Source organism: Hyperoodon ampullatus (assembly GCF_949752795.1).
Source record: "Hyperoodon ampullatus genome assembly, chromosome: 2".
NCBI classification, from domain to species: domain Eukaryota; kingdom Metazoa; phylum Chordata; class Mammalia; order Artiodactyla; family Ziphiidae; genus Hyperoodon; species Hyperoodon ampullatus.
The window spans coordinates 27,366,847-27,383,801 of NC_136915.1; the positions used below are offsets into that span (position 1 = coordinate 27,366,847).

The following is a 16,955-nucleotide window of genomic DNA, read 5'->3' on the forward strand; positions in this document are numbered from 1 at the left end:
GCAAAAAAAGTCAAACGTGGGGGAAGACACTAAAGGGGGCAAGAAACAAAGGAATTCCAAACCCTCTGCTCTTTGTATTTCTCTGTTGTGAAGAATAAACTGTACCTGCAGCCGGGTGGCGGCGGTGTGTGGCGTGCTCTGTGCGAGGGTGGGGCTGGGGGGCACCTTTCCACTGCTCCTCTCCCCTCCCCCGCCCCCCCCCCAAGACTCAGGGAAGAAGGGAAATGGCCCTTCCTGCGTCCATCACTCGCAGCCAAGGACCATGAGGGCTCAGAGGAGTGAGTTCCCGATGGTGCTCATGGCTGAGTCACTTTCTCTCCCACGAGGCTGCTAGCACAGGGCCAGCCTTGATAAACTCTGGGGGAGTTCCTGCATCTCCCTCCTAGGCAATCAAAACAGTGACCCCCTTGGGGAAGATGTATGTGCAGGGGACTTCTTGGTCCCCTCGATCACTGGACTAGCTGGAGGTTGTGAGGCTGGAGCTGCTGCTGCTGCAGGAGCCCGAGGATGAAGCTGAGTCTGAACAAAGCCAGGTGGAGAGCCGGAGACACATCATCGAGCCCTGAAGCTGTCCCGACCCCAGCACCGTCCTGTTACGTAAGCCAGTAAATCCTTGTTAGGGTTGATCTTTCGTTTTCCTCAAAGAGTCAGTTGCTAAACCTTTACTACACCACCACTGGCTGACTCTCCAATCAGATTCTTCATTCAGTGAGTTAAGAACAAGTTAGGCGACGGTGGGTACCTGAACAGGAAAATCCTGTGCGTGTGTGTGGGGGGGGAGTGGGGGGCGGTGCATGGGGTGCTGTGTTGGGCCAGACACAAGCAGAAGGACAAAGGAGGCAGAGAGAAGCGGAGACAGAGGAGACTGAGGGCCAGCCAGTGGCAACCTTAGCTCCTGACTGTCTCCATCTTCTGGCCCGCTCTAATTTCCTGCTTGTTCTCACATCAGTGAATTTATTTATAAGTTACGGTGTGACATCAGGTAAGTTAATTAACCTCTCTGTGTCAGATGTTCTCATAGGTAAAATGAGGGAAATAATAGTAACCAATTTATAGGGTGGATATGAGGATTAACTGAACCAATAGATATCTAAGGCTTAGAACTGTGCCTGGTACGTAGTAAGTACCCAATTAATGTAATTGTTATTATTTGATGTAGCCCTGATGGATCTATGTCCTTCATGATCAAGGAACCCTGACTAGACAGCTGGTGATGTTTGGGAATTTTGGGGGGTGACATCCGAGCTGGCATGGCAGGTGGGATGGCTGGACAGGTGAAGATTTTGCATGTAGCAGTGACACTCGGGGGACTGGGAGTCTGATTTTTCACCGGCTCACCTGGAAGCGCTCAGGAGCTTACCCGGTCCCTGAAGGGTCCCAGCGTGGGTGCTGAGGATACTGTTGATTAACAGGGACACTGATGGAAGCAGCGGCAGAAGGAGCTTATCCCCTGTTATTCCCGCTGCTGCCCTGAGTCTCTCTACACCTGAGCCTGCCCCACCCCCACCGTGGGCCTCTGGGGAAGACAAAGGAGGTCCTCCACTCTGTTCCGCTGTTTACCCCTCCCCCTCCCCAGGAAGGTCTCGACCCACAGCAATGAGGCTCCCCCAGCCCAGCACCTGGAAACCCCTGACTCGTGCCATCACTTCCTCTTTAAAACAGGAAATGGCTGTCCTTTGGCGACTCCTTTGCTCTTCACGGACTTGCTGGAGAAGGGGCAGGCAAGGAGAGGGAGAAGACAAGTTATTTTCTGCAGCATCACAACCCCTGCAAGGAGGGTAATTGGCATCCCCACTTTACACATGAGAAAACTAAGATTCAGCAAGGGTAAGGAACTAGTCCACAGCCACACACAGAGTCAGAAGAGGAGCAGATTTCCATCCAGATCTTACTGGCCTGAGCTCAGGTCTCTGCTGGCCCAGGGCTCAGTGTGTGTGGCCCTTGGTGAATGATGCAGGCAGTGTAAGGTGGAGGACAGTCTCCCACCAGAGGAAGGGATGTCAGCCTATAGCCATCAAGCAATAACCTGTTCTTAGGCACACCTAGCCTGTTCTTAGCTCTAACCCAGAGTCCAAAAGGTCTTCTGGGTTCTGCTAATCTAGTTTAGGCAGCAGACACTGGGACCTTGGAACTGCTTGGGAGAGGGGCGATATCTCTTACTTACATCATCAACAACTGGAAGTGTTTGTAAAAACTGTTACTATGCGAAAACCATCACAGTTGGCTTATAGCCAGAATTGCTGTCCTACCTGAAAATAGTGGAGCCTGTGAAAAATGCAAGGTCTATGAGAACTCTACACAAACGGGTCAGAAGACCTGGAGGTAAGTCCCACCCTCTCCGGGCCTCCGTTTTTCAACTGTCAGACAATATCTCAGGGACTTCCAGCAGATAACTTGCCCGTCCCCGCAGCTATTTCCCGGAGGGAACCACCTTTCCTGGACAGCCTGATGACTTCACGCTTCTGTTCGGGCCATGTGTCTTTCCCTATTGAGGATGAAGAGTCTGGACAGCAGCCACGGATGAGGAAATTTATCTCCCAGACACTGTGGCCAAACAGCCATATGGGTCCCATGACAAGGAAATGTCATTTTTTTATGGACTTGGATTCTCTAGGAGAAAGGGCCATAGAACACTTCGGAAAAATGTATTTTATTATCATATTACTTAAATATGTACAAACTTTGCCGAGGGCGGCGGAGGTGAACCGGATGCCACTGTGTTTCTCTATCTGGGGCTCCTGCCCAGTGGCAGCTCTATTTGACCTGAGGGCCAGTCCTGGCTTTCCAGCTGCTGACCTCACAGACTGACTCACAGATTCTCTGGGTCCTTACGTAGTTATGTTCCCTTTTTGTGCCTCAGTCCCATTTAAAAAAGTGGGGGGATATGGGGAAGGGGCTAAAACGTCTCTTCGGGGGGCCTCCACTGAACTCAGTAAGGTCAGAGGTGACAAGTTTAAAGGCAGGTGGCGGTATCTGCGTCGCCGTGGAAAGTCAGGGAAGGGATGGATCGCCCGCCTCGGGGAGGCGCTCCCCAAAGGCCGGGCCTCCTCCTGCCACCCCGGGCGGGGGGGGTGTGTGGTATTTACGCAGTCTCCCCGCCCCCCCCCCACCCCAACCCCCAGTGCCACGCTGCTTCCAGAAGGGCCCCGCCGGCGTTCGGGCCTCCGGGCCGAGGGCGTCGCTAGCCGCGCAGCAGGGCGTACTCCTTGGGCGCCCAGAGCAGTTTGGGGCGGCGGATCTCGGCCCGGCGGCCGACGTCGGGGCTCCAGCAGAACTCGGGCGACAGCAGCTTGGCGGGCTTGTGCAGCCAGAAGGACTTGTTGAGGTGGCTCTCGTCGTGCCAGCGCGCCTCCAGGCCCCGCGCGCAGTAGACGGTCAGCTGCCGCAGAGCCGCCACGCTGCCCCCGAACACGGCCGCGTGGTAGTAGAAGTCGCCCTCGCCCGGGCCCAGCGCGGCGGTCGAGCGCGCGTCCCGCTCGAAGGGCAGCAGCCGCCTCCGCCAACGGTAGTGCCAGGCGAGCAGCTGCGTCACCAACTCGGCCAGCGCCTCGGACCCGAAAGGCCCGCTTAAGTGCTGGTCCACGTCCACGCAGAGCACGAAACGTGCCTCCCGGCCCAGCCGCCCGCCCAGCGCTGCGTGCAGCGCGCGCATGCGCGCCATCGACACGTCCTGCCAGCCTCGCTCGCGCGCCACGCGCTCCACGCGCAGCCGGCGGCCCGGGCCCAGCGTAACGCGGGGCACGGCGGCCGGGCCCTCGGTGAACACGTAGTAGACCACGCGCTGGCCCACCGTGAAGTGCTGCTCGGCCGTCTCCAGGAAGCGCGCCAGGTACTTCTCCAGGTATCTGTCGGGCGGGGCGGGGCGCGGCCGTCTTGAGTCAGCCGGGCCTCAGCGCACTCCGCCATCCGCGGAGACGTCGGGCTTCTCAGGCCTCTCCTCGCCCGTACTTGTGCCCCTGAAACCCCAGTCCCTGGAACTCCAGAACTGTCCAGCCCTGGAATCGTCCGAGGTGGACTAAAAATAATTACCCATTGTTTGCCACCCCTGCCCCGAGAGGCCCTGTGTTCTCCGCTTGAACGTGGCTCTCCCTGACCGCTTCGATCAATAGAGTCCCGAGGAAGGGATGCTGTGCTGGCCCTTGGGAGGACCGGCTCGTTAGCCTTTGTCTCTTTAGAGCTCTGACCCTTCGCTTGAGAAGTCCCAGAGCTCAGGGCTTCCCTGGTGGCGCAGTGGTTAGGAGTCCGCCTGCCAATGCAGGGCACACAGGTTCGAGCCTTGGTCTGGGAAGATACCACATGCCCTGGAGCGACTAAGGCCGTGCCCCACAACTACTGAGCCTGCGCTCTAGAGCCCGCGAGCCACAACTACTGAGCCCTAGCGCCGCAACTACTGAACCCCATGCGCCTAGAGCTCGTGCTCTGCAACAAGAGAAGCCACCGCAATGAGGAGCCCGCGCACTGCAACGCATCGCGGCAACTAGAGAAAGCCTGTGGGCAGCAACGAACACCCAACGCAGCCAAAAATAAATAAAAATAAGTAAATTTAAAAAAAAGTGTCAGAACTCAGATGCTGCCACGAAGTGAGGGAGACCAGGCTAGCCACGGAGAGAGGTGCCCGCCAGTCATCCGCAGGACTTTTGGGAGGAGGGAGGGCCCCCCCTGCTGCTGAGCCCTGTCAGAATTCCTGAGCCACAAAATCATGAGCTATGGTAATAATGAACTGTTTTCAGCCACTGGGTTTGTGGTGATTCCTTACGTAGGTAACCGGGACGTTCAGAATACTGGAAGCTTTGTATGAACGGGCTTTGGGATGCCAGGGTTCTAAAATAATCGTACTAATGCCTGATATTTTGGAACATTTGTCATGTGGCAGATAGTGTTCAAAATAATGTGCATTATCTCATTTAATCCTCACCATTATTATCTCCATCTCTCATGTGAGGAAACTGAATCTCAAAGAGCTTCAGTAACTTGTGCAAGCAAGCATACACATAGTTGGTAAGTGAAAGCCAGGATTTCAACCCAGCTTGGCACTGGAGCCTGTACCTTTACCTGCATTTGCTCTATTCCGGGTGGAACTGTGAGAAACTGGAATCAGAGACCTTGGAAGCCTCAGCATCCCAGGGTGTTGGACTCATAGATCTTTGGAACTCAGGACCTCAGGACCCTGGAATTTCTGGACTCAGAGACTCTGACCCCTAGGGCTGGTGCAGGAACACCCTACTCAGCATCCAGAACAGAAGTGGGAGCACCAAGGTCCTGGAGAGGCCAGCAGTCCTGTTTGCCCCCAGCCTCTCAGGCGCCCTCCTGGCTTTCTCTCCCTTCTAGAGTGTGAGGGACGGAGTTGGAGGAGCCCTGAGCAGTTGTCTGGGGCACAGGTCCCCACCCCCCTGGGCCAGGCCGCACAGCAGGAGGTGAGTGTCAGGTGAGTGAGCGAAGCTTCATCTGCCCCCATCGCTTGCATTACCACCTGAACCATCCTCCTCCCCCCTCCCCCACCCCCTGGTCCGTGGAAAAATTGTCTTCTTGAAGCTGGTTCCTGGTGCCAAAAAGGTTGAGGACCGCTGGTCTGGGGTCTCTGAAGACAGAATTCCTTCCCCAGGCTTTTGGATATCTTTTCCTGGATGCAGAGCTCTCAGTGCCTTCCCAAAGCAGCCTGTTCCATTATTAGAAACTCCTCCGTAAGTTGCCTTGAACTCTGCCTCGCTGTACCTTAGGACTGTAGGATCTGATTGCCACTCTAAGTCAGGAGTCCCATTTGCATCACTACTGGAAAGTGAATACCAGTTTGGACACCCTGACATCCATAATGGGGAGATGGGCAGGTCAGCCCCCTGAGGTTTCTTCTCCACCTCCCACTCCGGGTTCCTTCTTCATACCTGGGGCCCCCTTAGTTCCTCGATTGGCCTCCTCTCCTGTCGTGATTCTGTCTTCCCCGCTCCTCAGTCACTTGCCCCCATGGCCTCTCCCTCGACTTGGTCATTATCAGTCTGCCCCCCATCCGTCCCACTGCCTGAGCCCCCATCCTTCCAGCCCACTTCCTGTGATATCACCCCCAACAGTCCTTCCTCACTGACTTCTCTCGTCTGCTCACCCTACCACTCTCCGCATCCTCCTTTCTTCACATCCCTCTATATCCAGCCCAGATTCGCTCCCTTGCAAAAGCCCTCAGCTCCCCAGCCCCTCTTCCGCCTTCAGACTTTCTTGGCGAACCTCCCCCCGCCCCGCTCTTTCTGTGTGCCTGCACCTGAGCCGCTGACCTCCACAGACGCTTCTGCAGCCGGGCCATCCCCTCTGTTTACCCAGTTCTCACCTCCTCTCACCTGAAAGACTCCATCATTTTCTCACCGCAAACCCAAGGCCTCCAGATGATCAGCCCCAGGCCCTGGGCAGGTTCCTTCTAGGTTGTGATGCTGAGCCCTTGGCTGCCTGGACTGGGTGGACTCTAGGGAGGAGGGAAAGGGAAAGGATGGTCCTGCCCTTATGCTGGGAGTCTGGGAGAAGGGGTGCTGTCTTTGCTTCTCGCTTTATCTTGGGATCCTACAGCCCAGGAGAATGGGCTGCTCCACCCTTACATCACGTGCACACCCCCTCCCACTTCCTGCTTGGATAGCACCGCTCCCCTCCCCGGGCCTTACCTGCCTACAGCAAAGACGGTCAGACCAATGGTGAGGTTCTGTACAGCCTCTTGCTGGGCCACATCTGGGTCAAAGGTGCCATCCCAAATAATGGGGGCCCCCCAGCAGGTACAGGTCAGGACTTCAGGCCGGGCCCTGGCCAGGGCAGGGATGGAGAGACAGGTCCATTCATCTACCTGCTTGATGCATGGTCACCGCCACCTCCCCAGTCCTGGGCCCTAGGGACCCACAGATGGGCCACACCCAGGCCCTGCCCCTAGAAATCTCTTCCCAGATCCAGCAGAGTAGGGGGAGGTGTGTTACCTGATGGGGCCCCTGGGTAGAGTGCCTAGCCCTGCCAGGGTGGGGCATGTGAGGAGGGCAGGAACGCCGGGGCAGAGCTCTGTAGGGTGTGTGGGTGTCCGCGGAACGGGAGAGATGGCAGCTCCTTACCAGGGATGCAGGGGACCTGTGAAGTTGTCTCTCGGCGGGGGCATTCTGGCCAAAGGGCAGACACCCATGGAGGGGAGGACTCCCAGGTGCCTGTGGGGTGGGAGCAGCGGGCATGCTGGCCTGCCCAGGAGCCCTGTCGCTTTGCTCCTTACAAGGAGGGAGAGCCCGCAAGGATGCTTGTGTGGGCCTTGACAGGTGCCACTCTCCATCCCTCAAGGAGGCACTTGGAAAGAGCTACTTTAAGCCTGCCCCGCTGGTCCCATCGTGAGTGCTCGGAGAAGGGGGTTGTACCTGACTACAGGGAGCCCGTGCAGGAGCAGCCCTAAGAGGCCAAGTGCAGATAGGATCAGAAGATTCTCTTCCAGGCCCTCGGGGGTGGGGAGGAGGGTCGGCAACTCATTTCTGCATATATTTTTATACACACACACATATATATGAAAACTGAGGTAATTCAGTGTTTCATTTATTTGTTCGCTTTAATGTGAATGTATTATTCTGTTCACTTGGCACAGACATTCAAAGGTACAAAAGAGTATAGACAGTGCAGTCCTTCCTGTTCTCAGCCACGGCCACCCGGTTCCCCTGCAAGGGGATCGTTTACGCACATACAGGCAAATACAAATATGGTGGCAAATGCTCCCTCCCTTCCCTGTCCCTTCCTCTAATTTTCGCCCACAAATGGTAGCACAGTGATATGCTGTTCTCCACTGACCATTATGTCCTTGAGGTTATTCCACCTCAGTACTTGAAGCGCTTCCTCACCCTTTTTTCCAGCTGCCTAATATGCCACTGACTGGAGGTGGCATCATTTACTTGACCAGGTCCCTTGTGATGAGCATTTAGATGTATAATTTTTTGCTTTTCCTGGCAGCAAACTTGGGAGACAGTAAGTTAGGGGTTGGGGCACTTAGCTTGGGTAGGATTGACCTCGGACAGGGGAGAGTCTGGGAGGGGATGCAGGGAGGTTTGTGGCTTGGTGGCTGGGATTTGAGAGCGTCTGGGGCTTAGGGATGAGTTGCTGGGCTGCCTGGAGGGCCGGCTGCAGTCAGGGACCACGTGTCTATGGCGGCTCCAGTCACAGGGCCGGGTCCCTCCAGCAGAGCTCAGCGACCCCACTGCTGGCACAGAGGAGGTGGACTTTGGGATTTGTCCATGGTTGCTTGTTTTCCAGAAGGGCCCTAAAAGTTGAGAATTTTAATAAGCTCCCCTGGCGGGGGGTCTCCTCCAACTCTCCTCAGCCCTTCTGGGTGCTGGTGTCTCTAGACAGACAGGACCCATATGGTGAGAAGCCTGGCTACTGGGGCCAGACCCCCAGGTTCGAATCCCAAGCCACCACTTCTTAGCTGTCTGACCTTGGGCAAGGTTCTGGGCCTCTGCACTTTAGTCTCCTTGTCTAGAAATGCAGATAATAAGAATACATACCTTAGAGGGCTGCGGTGGATATTGAGTTAATACCTACTACGTGATTAGAACAAGGCCTTGCACACAGTAAAAGGTCAGTAAGCTTTAGCTATTGTTGATTATCATTAGTAGTATTATTCCTAAACAAGCCCTCAGGATTCTCTGCACAGCCTCCCAGCTCCCCTCCCTGCCCCATGAGTCCTTCCAAAATCTGCCTCCTCTGGTCTCTGTCAGGAAGCCTGCCTGATCAGAGCCTCCCGCCCCGGCCTTTTCTGCTACCCCACCTCACCGTTCCTCAGCAGGTGTATCCAGTAAATAGCTCAGAGAGGCACCTTGCAGTTGTGTGTGTACGTATCTGCCTGTGCATGTCAGGGCAGACACCCCTTCTGTTCAGCTGGTGAAACCTGGGTGCACTGACCCCTCCCACTGCCTCGCCCACTGTCAGTCCCCAGGGATGGGTGGTTGGCTTGGCCTCCTTGATCTCCGTCCCCCTCTGCCCCTCCTAATTCTCCGGCCCCCACAGTGATCCTGCCTGCTCATCCCCCACCTGGACCATTGCAGCAGCGACCTCCCTGCTCCCAGTCACTCCTGACACAGCCCCCAGAGTCAGCTCATAAAATGCCACCTGCTTTAACTGTCCATATCACATGAACAGGGAAATCCTCGAAGGGGAAATGCATTTAGTAGGCAAACGTGGAAAAATGTTCACCCTCACTAGTAATCAAAGACTTATAGATTAGAACTAGGTGGGATGTTTTGCCTATAAAATGAGCACTTTTTAAAAAGAAAGAAATGAAAATAGCCACACTGGGAGAATACAGCGAGACAGGCACTCTTACATCTGCTGGTGGGATGTAAATTGCTACCGCTTTTTTGGAAAGCTACTTAGCTGTGGGAATTGAACCTTTCAATAGTCATCCCCTTTAATCCAATCACTGCAACTTCTGGGAATCTGTTCAAAGGAGATCATCTTCAGCATGGGAAAAGTTTATGCATCAAGATGTTCACTAGCTTCTGCTCACTCATGCGTTCAGCCTATACTTATTGGTCACAAGCTCAGAATCAAGCACTGTGCTAGGTCAAGTATTCAGAGGTGAGCGAGACACAGACCTTGTCTTTAAGGGAGCTGGGGTCAGGAAGATGTGGGTGGCCAGGAAGGGAGGGGAATGGGGTCACATGACAGACTGCAAACAGATGAATGGAACACAGCACAGCAAAGGCTGTGATTAGTGTAAATACAAGATACCATTATCTTGCAAATGGCAAGATACCATTGGGGAGAAGTCAGGGAGGCTTCCTGGAGGAGGTGACCCTTAAGCTAGGTCCTGAAGAACTAAAAGTTATCCACACAAAGAAGGCAGTGGGGCTTCCCTGGTGGCACAGTGGTTGAGAATCCGCCTGCCGATGCAAAAAAAGAAGGCAGTGGAGGGGAAAGGGAGGTCCATGAAAAAGAAACAGCACTGTGTAAAAGTGACAAGGTGAGAGTGCTTGGAAAGTAGAGGAACTGCAGGCCTGCCGCAGGGGTGGGGTATAGAGTGTGGATAGGAAGTGATAAGAGTTGAGGCTGGAGATAAGCCTGAGCCAGGTTACCCAGGGCCCACATTCCAGGATAAGGGGTTTGGGCTTCATCTTGAAGGCCATGGAGGCCCTGAAAGCTCTTTCCTTCAGGGAGTGATGCTGTCACATTTTTACTTGGAAGATACTCCAGCGGAACTGTTGAGCCTGGACGTGGGGCAGGGACCAGGTGGAGGCAGGAAGACAGGTGAGTGTTGGCAGTGGGTTGGGGAGGAGTAGGTGATGAATGGCTGTCAAGGAGGTTGATGGGCAGGACTTGGTCACTGATGAGAGGCACAGGGCTGGGGGACCAGGAAAGGAGATGGTGGCTGATAGTCTGGTTGGGGGTAAGAAGCTGGAGCCCAGAAGGCAGGCAGGCAGGCAGGCAGGCAGGCTTGGGAGAGAGTTCTGGGATTCACCAGGAGGGCAGGGACGCTGTGGGAGAGGGAGAGAGCAGAGGAAGGAGAGCCAGCGCCCAGGCACCGAGGACACGGTTGGGGACGGGCAGGGGACTGAGTGAGCAGAGGAGGCAGTGGAGGCTGGGGTGGTGGTGGTGGAAGCGGCTCTTTCTGGAAGTTTGGCTGTAAAAGGAAAGGGAGAGGATGGTAACTGGAGGGGCTGAGGGCTTGGGATTGATGGAGGTACGTGAGTTTCTTTCACGCAGGGAGACTTGAGCTTGGTTGAACGTGGGCTGGAGGGCACCAGTGGAGAAGGCATTGTGCAGCCCTCTCAGATACAACTGAAAAAGGCCCCAGCGTCCAGCCGAAGGGACTGGCTAAATAAACTTTTTATGAAGAGTCTGCAGTCACATGGAAAAAACTTGCACAAGAACCGTGAATGAAGAAAGCAGGATCTAAAATTGATGGGCACTGTGGTTACAATCTAGCAATGAAAACATGCCTCAGCAAATAAGACTGAAAGGAAAAACCTAAGTGACTGTGTAATAAGCTATGGGAGGGTTTTTTCCCTTTATTTTTACTCCCAGTTGTCCGTAATGTGCTTTTATTGCTTTTTTAATGAAGGAAAAATACAGAGTTAGCCATTTAGAAAAAACAAGTGTTTTTAAGCCTTTCTAGTGACTGCAAGGTGAAGTCCACCTCTGTTAGCCCTGCCTGAGGAGCCTGCAAAATCATTTCAAGCACTCACACCAGACCCAACTTTCCCACCTCTAGAAACGGAGACTTCACAGTGGGCAGGCCAAGGATGCTCTCCTAGCATTGCTGGAAAAAGCAAATGGAGATAAACAACCCCACTGTTCATCCTTAGGGAGTTGGATGAATGAATTATGCATTTCTATACAATGGAAAGCAACGTGGCCACTGAAAAGGATGAGGTAGATTTGTATGTGCTCTCGGGAAAAGAGGGCCTAAAGAATCAAGTGGAAGAGGAAGTAACAACTGTACATAGAGGCTGGCTGCACTTCTGTGAGGGGGGAAGCCCCTATACCTGTGTACCTGTGCATTTACGGACGTGTTTCTATGTCGTTTTATAAAAACGTAGGAAAACATCTGGAACAGCATTGCGCAATAGAAATATAATGTGAGCCAGGAACGTAAATTAAAATTTTCTAGTAGTAGCCATGTTAAAAAAGTGAAAAGAAACAACCGAAATTAATTTTAGTATTTTAATTTAACCTAATGTATCATTTCAATATGTAATCGATATAAAAATTATTGAGATATTTTACAGTCGCTCCTGGAAGCGAGACTGCCCCCTGGAGGGACGGCATGGGAGGTGCCAGGGGCCGGAGAAGGCTGCAGCGGAGCTCTCTCTGCCCTCCCTGCTGTCTGACCCTCTTAGCCGGCCCCTCCCAACTAGGGCAGCCAGGCAGAGTTGTCCCCAAGTGGTCCAGGTGGGCTCCAGCTGTCAGTCCTGGGAGGGCGCTGACACCCAGGCCTGCAACAGGCTCCTGCCGCCCCCTCCCATGGCCCAGCCTGGGAGCCCCTAGTCCACAGAGGCGCCTGCCTGACCCATTCCTCCCAGTTCCTTGCTCCGATATTTTCAAAAGGATCCCCTCCCCTCCACCCCGCTTCCACCTGCAGAAGGTGGTCCCGCAAGGTGGCCTCATGCCCTGCTCCTGTACTCTCCTTGCTTTCAGGAGGAGGTTGAAGATCAGTCATTAGTTCCTAAGTGGGAACAAGTTTGCAATCCTGGACAGTCACTCCCGGTTGGAATAGAGGGCTCACAGTTGCAGTGGAAGGTGTGTCCCAAAGTCTTGTTCTCTGCTCACCAAGGGGGCTCAGAGTTTAGGGCAGCAGGAAGAGTCGCCGAGCTCTTCACGGGCTACGAGGTCTCCCAGGATGCAGCCTCCCCCCACCCCACCCCCCATTCCTTGGACCGTCTCTACCCCTTGGGCGATGTCCTCCAGTCACCTTCTCCCAGGACCTGTATGGCTCAGCTGGTTCTCAGCAGGCCAGCCTTGGTGCCTCCTCCTTGACTGTTCTGGCCACCAGGCTGGACTCCTCTCAGGACAGCTGTCCCGCCTCATCTTCCCCCTGACACTGGCAGCGTCCCCGCCTCACCTGAGTCCTTACCTGAGAGCCATGACAGGAAGCTGGTGGGACAACCTGCCAAGAACCTCCTCAGCTCAGAGCCGGGGAAGAAATGACCCATTCTTGGTGACTGGGACCAAGCAGTTTCAGGCCATCTGCCAGAAACCACACCCACAGGAGCAAGCAGGGATGAACTACCTGGAGAGGAGCCCCCTGGGGCCAATCACCTGGAAGAGGGTGGATGGAAGGCCAGCTCTGGTTGGCCAGAGGCGCTGAGACATTTTGTACTGACTCTTCCTCCCCAGGGCTCCTCGTGCCCCTCTTCAGTGTCGTGGTCCTCGGGCCAGACTGTGGTGTTTGCCACCCAGGGAGAACCTTGTTCTGCGCAGAGCTTCAGCCAGATCTCAAGGGTACCGGTCACCTGAGTGTGACCTTGGACAGTTCACCTTGAGGAGCCCTTGATCTCTTCAGTAAAACAGGTATGTGCACCAGTCACACCCAGGACAGGGTAAGAGCCACACAAGGTAGTTACATGGAAAAGTTCTGGGAAGTTTGCACTAGGCAGGGTTTTTTTAAGGTGCGGGTTATGATCCAGCAGAGGGCCATGAAATCAATCTTGCGGATCATGACTGAGATTTTAAAAGTATGAACAGGAAGGGAGTTGAAAATATCAGAATGTATTGTACATCAGGGTAGGTATTGTTTTGTGATTGTTTTGTTTCAGTTACATATATTCAAGTACACATACGAGGGTGGGAAACTTTTTTAAACTGTCGGTCATGATCAAAAGTTTTTCAAAATTCTGTGTAAGGTGTAAACATCAGTAGCGAACGCGTGTTGAAGGAGGCACTCTTCAAACTGGGGCCTTTCACCCAGAGTGAAGAAACAGCACTGATACTCACCTGTGTCAGGCAGCCCTGCAAATCCACCATATCCTCTTTCAGGAGTTTCAGTTCCCTTCTCCACCACACATATAAGGACAAACTCAGTTTGGGCCGGCGTTGTCCTCCAGAAAGGGGAAGTGGAGGTCCAGCGTGGACTCGCCGAGCTGCACGGGCCACGGTGGGCTGGCCCGCCTGGCCTGGAGAGGGGAGGGCAGCGCAGGGGGCTCCCGAGGCGCCCTCTCCACCAGGCACCTTCCCCGAGGTTCTGAGGTCCTTGCCCCCTGCCACTCCCCCTCGGCCCAGGGTCCTGCACTGGCCTCCGTCCTGTCGCCATTCCCGACCTCCGGGACCACCAGACTTTCCAGTCCGGGCTCCACCCTCTGGGTCGTCCACTAACCAGTTTTGTTTCTCCTCTTCCTCCGGGTAGTGGCTACATTTTAAAAGGCCTTCCAGAGAGTTCTCGTTCACATATGGTTACTGGCTCTTAAAAGGTCCCTGCTTATCTCCCTGGGCCCCGCGGTTACAGCATGTTACAGACTGAATGAATGGCGAGCGGTGTGCGCCTGGAAGGCCGTTCTCCTTTATTCGAGGCTTAGGCGTCACCTCCTTGAGGCAGAGACTCTCCTACTAGTTTGCTATTGCAGCATCCAGAAAGCGCTCAGGGGTCGAGTGAGCCAAAGCCACCCCAAGGGCAGTTCTGGACGCGGAGCTCCAGCCACCACAGGTGTCTGCGGCGGAGGGAAGGGTCTGGTCTCTGCCTCAGGTGTGCCGGATATCCCTGGCTCGACAGCATCGTGTCTCCCTGGTGGCAGTGCTGGGTAGGGGGGCTCCGAGTTGAAGGGGCCCTGGACCTCACACTCCAGGGGACACCCGTGTGAAGGACAGAGGTGGGATCTGCTTTTCTCATGTGGACTGGGGCCAAGGGCACCCTCAGAGGACCCAGCCCCAGTGAAGCGTGGAGGGTATGCTATCCAGTTAAGGTGGTCGTCCCTCCCCCAACCCAGGGACCCACCCCTCTCCTGACAGATGAAAAGTAGCCATTCAGGACCACAGAAAGGCATCCCCAGGGGAGAAAGGCACAGAAGGAACAGATTTTACGGATTTATTTTTAAAAAACAAAAAGGTTAAAAAAGTCCTTCATTTCCAACCCTGCCTGGGGGTGTGAGTGGGGAATAGAACAAGCTCAGAAGGGCGCACACACCCTCCCCCCAGGGAGAGTCCCACTCCCACCAGGAGTCTGCAGAGGCCCCGGCAAGTCAGAGGCAGGCCCCCGCCCTTCCTGCCCCGCCGCCTCCACGGGCAGCTCAGACGGCCGCCAGCAAGTTCCAGAGGCAGAGAAGTGTGGGACCCGAGGCCGAAGGCTGCCTTCTTCACCTCAGTGGTGGTCACTCCAGCTCTTCTGCCCTTGGACGTTCCCAGGGCCCCACCACTGGGCTCCCAGGGCGGGGCGGGTGGGGAGGCGCGGCCTGGCCTAGCCCACCAGCAGCTTCCTCAGTGCCGCCTGTGACACAGCAGGGCAGTCAGGGGGACGCCACAGTGCGGGAAGAGGCTGCGGAGACACCTCGGCCACCTGGGAAGGAAAATCTCCTACTAATCTTCATCGCTTTCTGACGGTGCCTCTCTGCACTGAGGCGGCCCTCTTTCCTATTCCCCATCCTGAGGCTGAGTGGAGTCCAGGACAAAGCACTAAGTGGCTGTTTGCTACAAAACACCTGGAGATGCCAGAGGGTGGCTCTCGGCCTGTCAGTCCAGGCTCCCACACAGTCACACAGTCACACACACAGCGTTAAGGCGTCTGTGCCAGCAGGCGTGGCCAAACTGGGCCCAGCTTCTCTCCCTCCACCTGTAGAGGGTGAAGGGGGAGAACCCTTCTGGCTGCTTCAGAAACAGGCTGCAGTGAGAGAAGCTGGCAGCGGGAAGGGTTAGCTGGGCCCGGAGAAAGGAGTGGAGGAAGGCAGGTAAGGGCTTCCGAGGCCTCTAGGCAGGCCTGATGGCTGCCCTTGGAAGTGACCCAACTCAGGTTGGGAGCCCTGACCGTATACCCCCTGGAAAATGGGGGACAGAGGGAGGGGAAGAGAGCGGGGCTAGAGTAGTGGGACTTTGGAGGAAGCCAGTGCTATCAATATGTACAAGCATAAAGCCCCATCTTCTGCGCCACCTACCTCTCTGCCCCTCCCACAGAAAGAAAGGCCCCTGAGAGCCATTGAGGAGGTGCCGAGACCTCCTCCCCAGCCATGCCCCACAGGGAAGGCCCCTTCCCTCAACTGGCCCCATTTCTGGGCCCCCAGGAGTGTCCGCTGGCTCTGCTCAGTCGGGAGGAGGAGCCCGGGGCCGGAACCCCGGTGCCCGGCCAGCCCTAGGAGTCCTTGAGCATGCTGATGCGCGCGTAGATCTTGAGGGCGGGTCCCAGCTTGATGTTCATGGCACTCATCAGGTGGTCCTCCTTGAGCAGCAGCAGAGCTTGCCCGTCGATTTCCTGGGCACGGAATTCCTCTGCTATCTCCTGGCAGCCTGAGGGGACATGACCAAAGACAGTATCAATGAGAGCTACCAGCGGTCACGCTTGGCAGTCACTGCCCTTCAGATGCATCATCTCACTTGATTCTCACGAACACACCTCGAGGAAGGTGTTGCTGTTCTTATTTTACAGCTTGAGAGAGGCTGAGTGACTTACCCAAGGTAGCCAGATTCTACGGTGGTCCTGTGACCCAACACCTCCTTGTTCACCCCCCACCCTGCCCAGTGAACTGGGCTGATCCCGGAGATCAGTACAGTGTTGTGGAAGTGACAGCACGGGATTTCCAAGGCTGGATCATAAGGGGCGCAGCAGCTTCACCTTGGTCTTCTGGATAATTTATTTTGGAATATGCCAACCACTGTGTTGTGAGGACACTCAGGCAGCCCTCTGGAGAAGCCCACCTGGAGAGAACTGGGGCCTCTTGCCCAGAGCCAGCCCCCCGTTGCCATGTGAGCGCAGCACCTTGGAAGGGGGTCCTCCAGCTCCAAGCCCTCAGAAACTGCAGCTCTGGGTGCTATCGTGACTGAGCCCTTGAAAGATACTCCGTGCCAGAAGTGCCCAGCTAAGTCACTCCACAGAACTCTTGAGATAAGGAGTGATTACTGTTTTAAGCCACTAGGCTTGGAGTAATCTGTTTGACAGCAGTAGGTAACGAATGCAGATCTGGGTATTTGGAAGATGGATGCTGCCATCACCACACCTTCACCATGTGGGCCTGGCCTTGGACTTGGCAGCGGGTGGGAGCTGGAGGGACTTTGAGGAGAGCGGCAGTGAAGGTCTAAGGTTCCCTGAGAGACGGGAGTAAGAAGCCTGATGGCCTTGGAGGAAACTGCTGGGGAGGCTTAAAGGAACGGGAGGAAACTTACTGGAAATTGGAAGAAAAGGGATCCTTGTTATGAAATAGTAGAAAATGTAGCAACACTGTTGCTGGTGGTAACCCGGTGGGTGTGAGACGCCTACTGAATGTTGCTTGGGCTCAGGAGACCTCAGGCAGACCGCTGCAGGTGCCACCTGGCTTCCCACCGTGGCCGCGGGA

The 16,955-nt window shown here is 55.2% G+C and overlaps 2 protein-coding genes across 7 annotated transcripts in view; both read right to left on the reverse strand.

Annotated features, from left to right (window-relative positions):
- Positions 1-3,181: 3,181 nt before the first annotated feature.
- On the reverse strand, positions 3,182-7,470 carry A3GALT2 (alpha 1,3-galactosyltransferase 2; the record flags this gene model as incomplete). The annotated part of the gene is given in 5 exon segments (XM_079720452.1): positions 3,182-3,845; positions 6,639-6,773; positions 7,071-7,160; positions 7,362-7,419; positions 7,422-7,470. Coding segments are annotated over 5 exon segments (996 nt in total).
- A 7,019-nt stretch (positions 7,471-14,489) lies between these two features.
- Positions 14,490-16,955, reverse strand: part of PHC2 (polyhomeotic homolog 2) — a gene marked incomplete at its 5' end in the record, with an annotated part of 49,617 nt that continues 47,151 nt past the window's right edge. For all 6 annotated transcript variants that reach the window (XM_079698333.1, XM_079698332.1, XM_079698331.1 and 3 more), the window contains one exon: positions 14,490-15,912. In XM_079698333.1, coding sequence (XP_079554459.1) covers positions 15,758-15,912 — 155 coding nt within the window. In that variant the 3' untranslated portion in view covers positions 14,490-15,757. The remainder of the gene's footprint in view (positions 15,913-16,955) is intronic.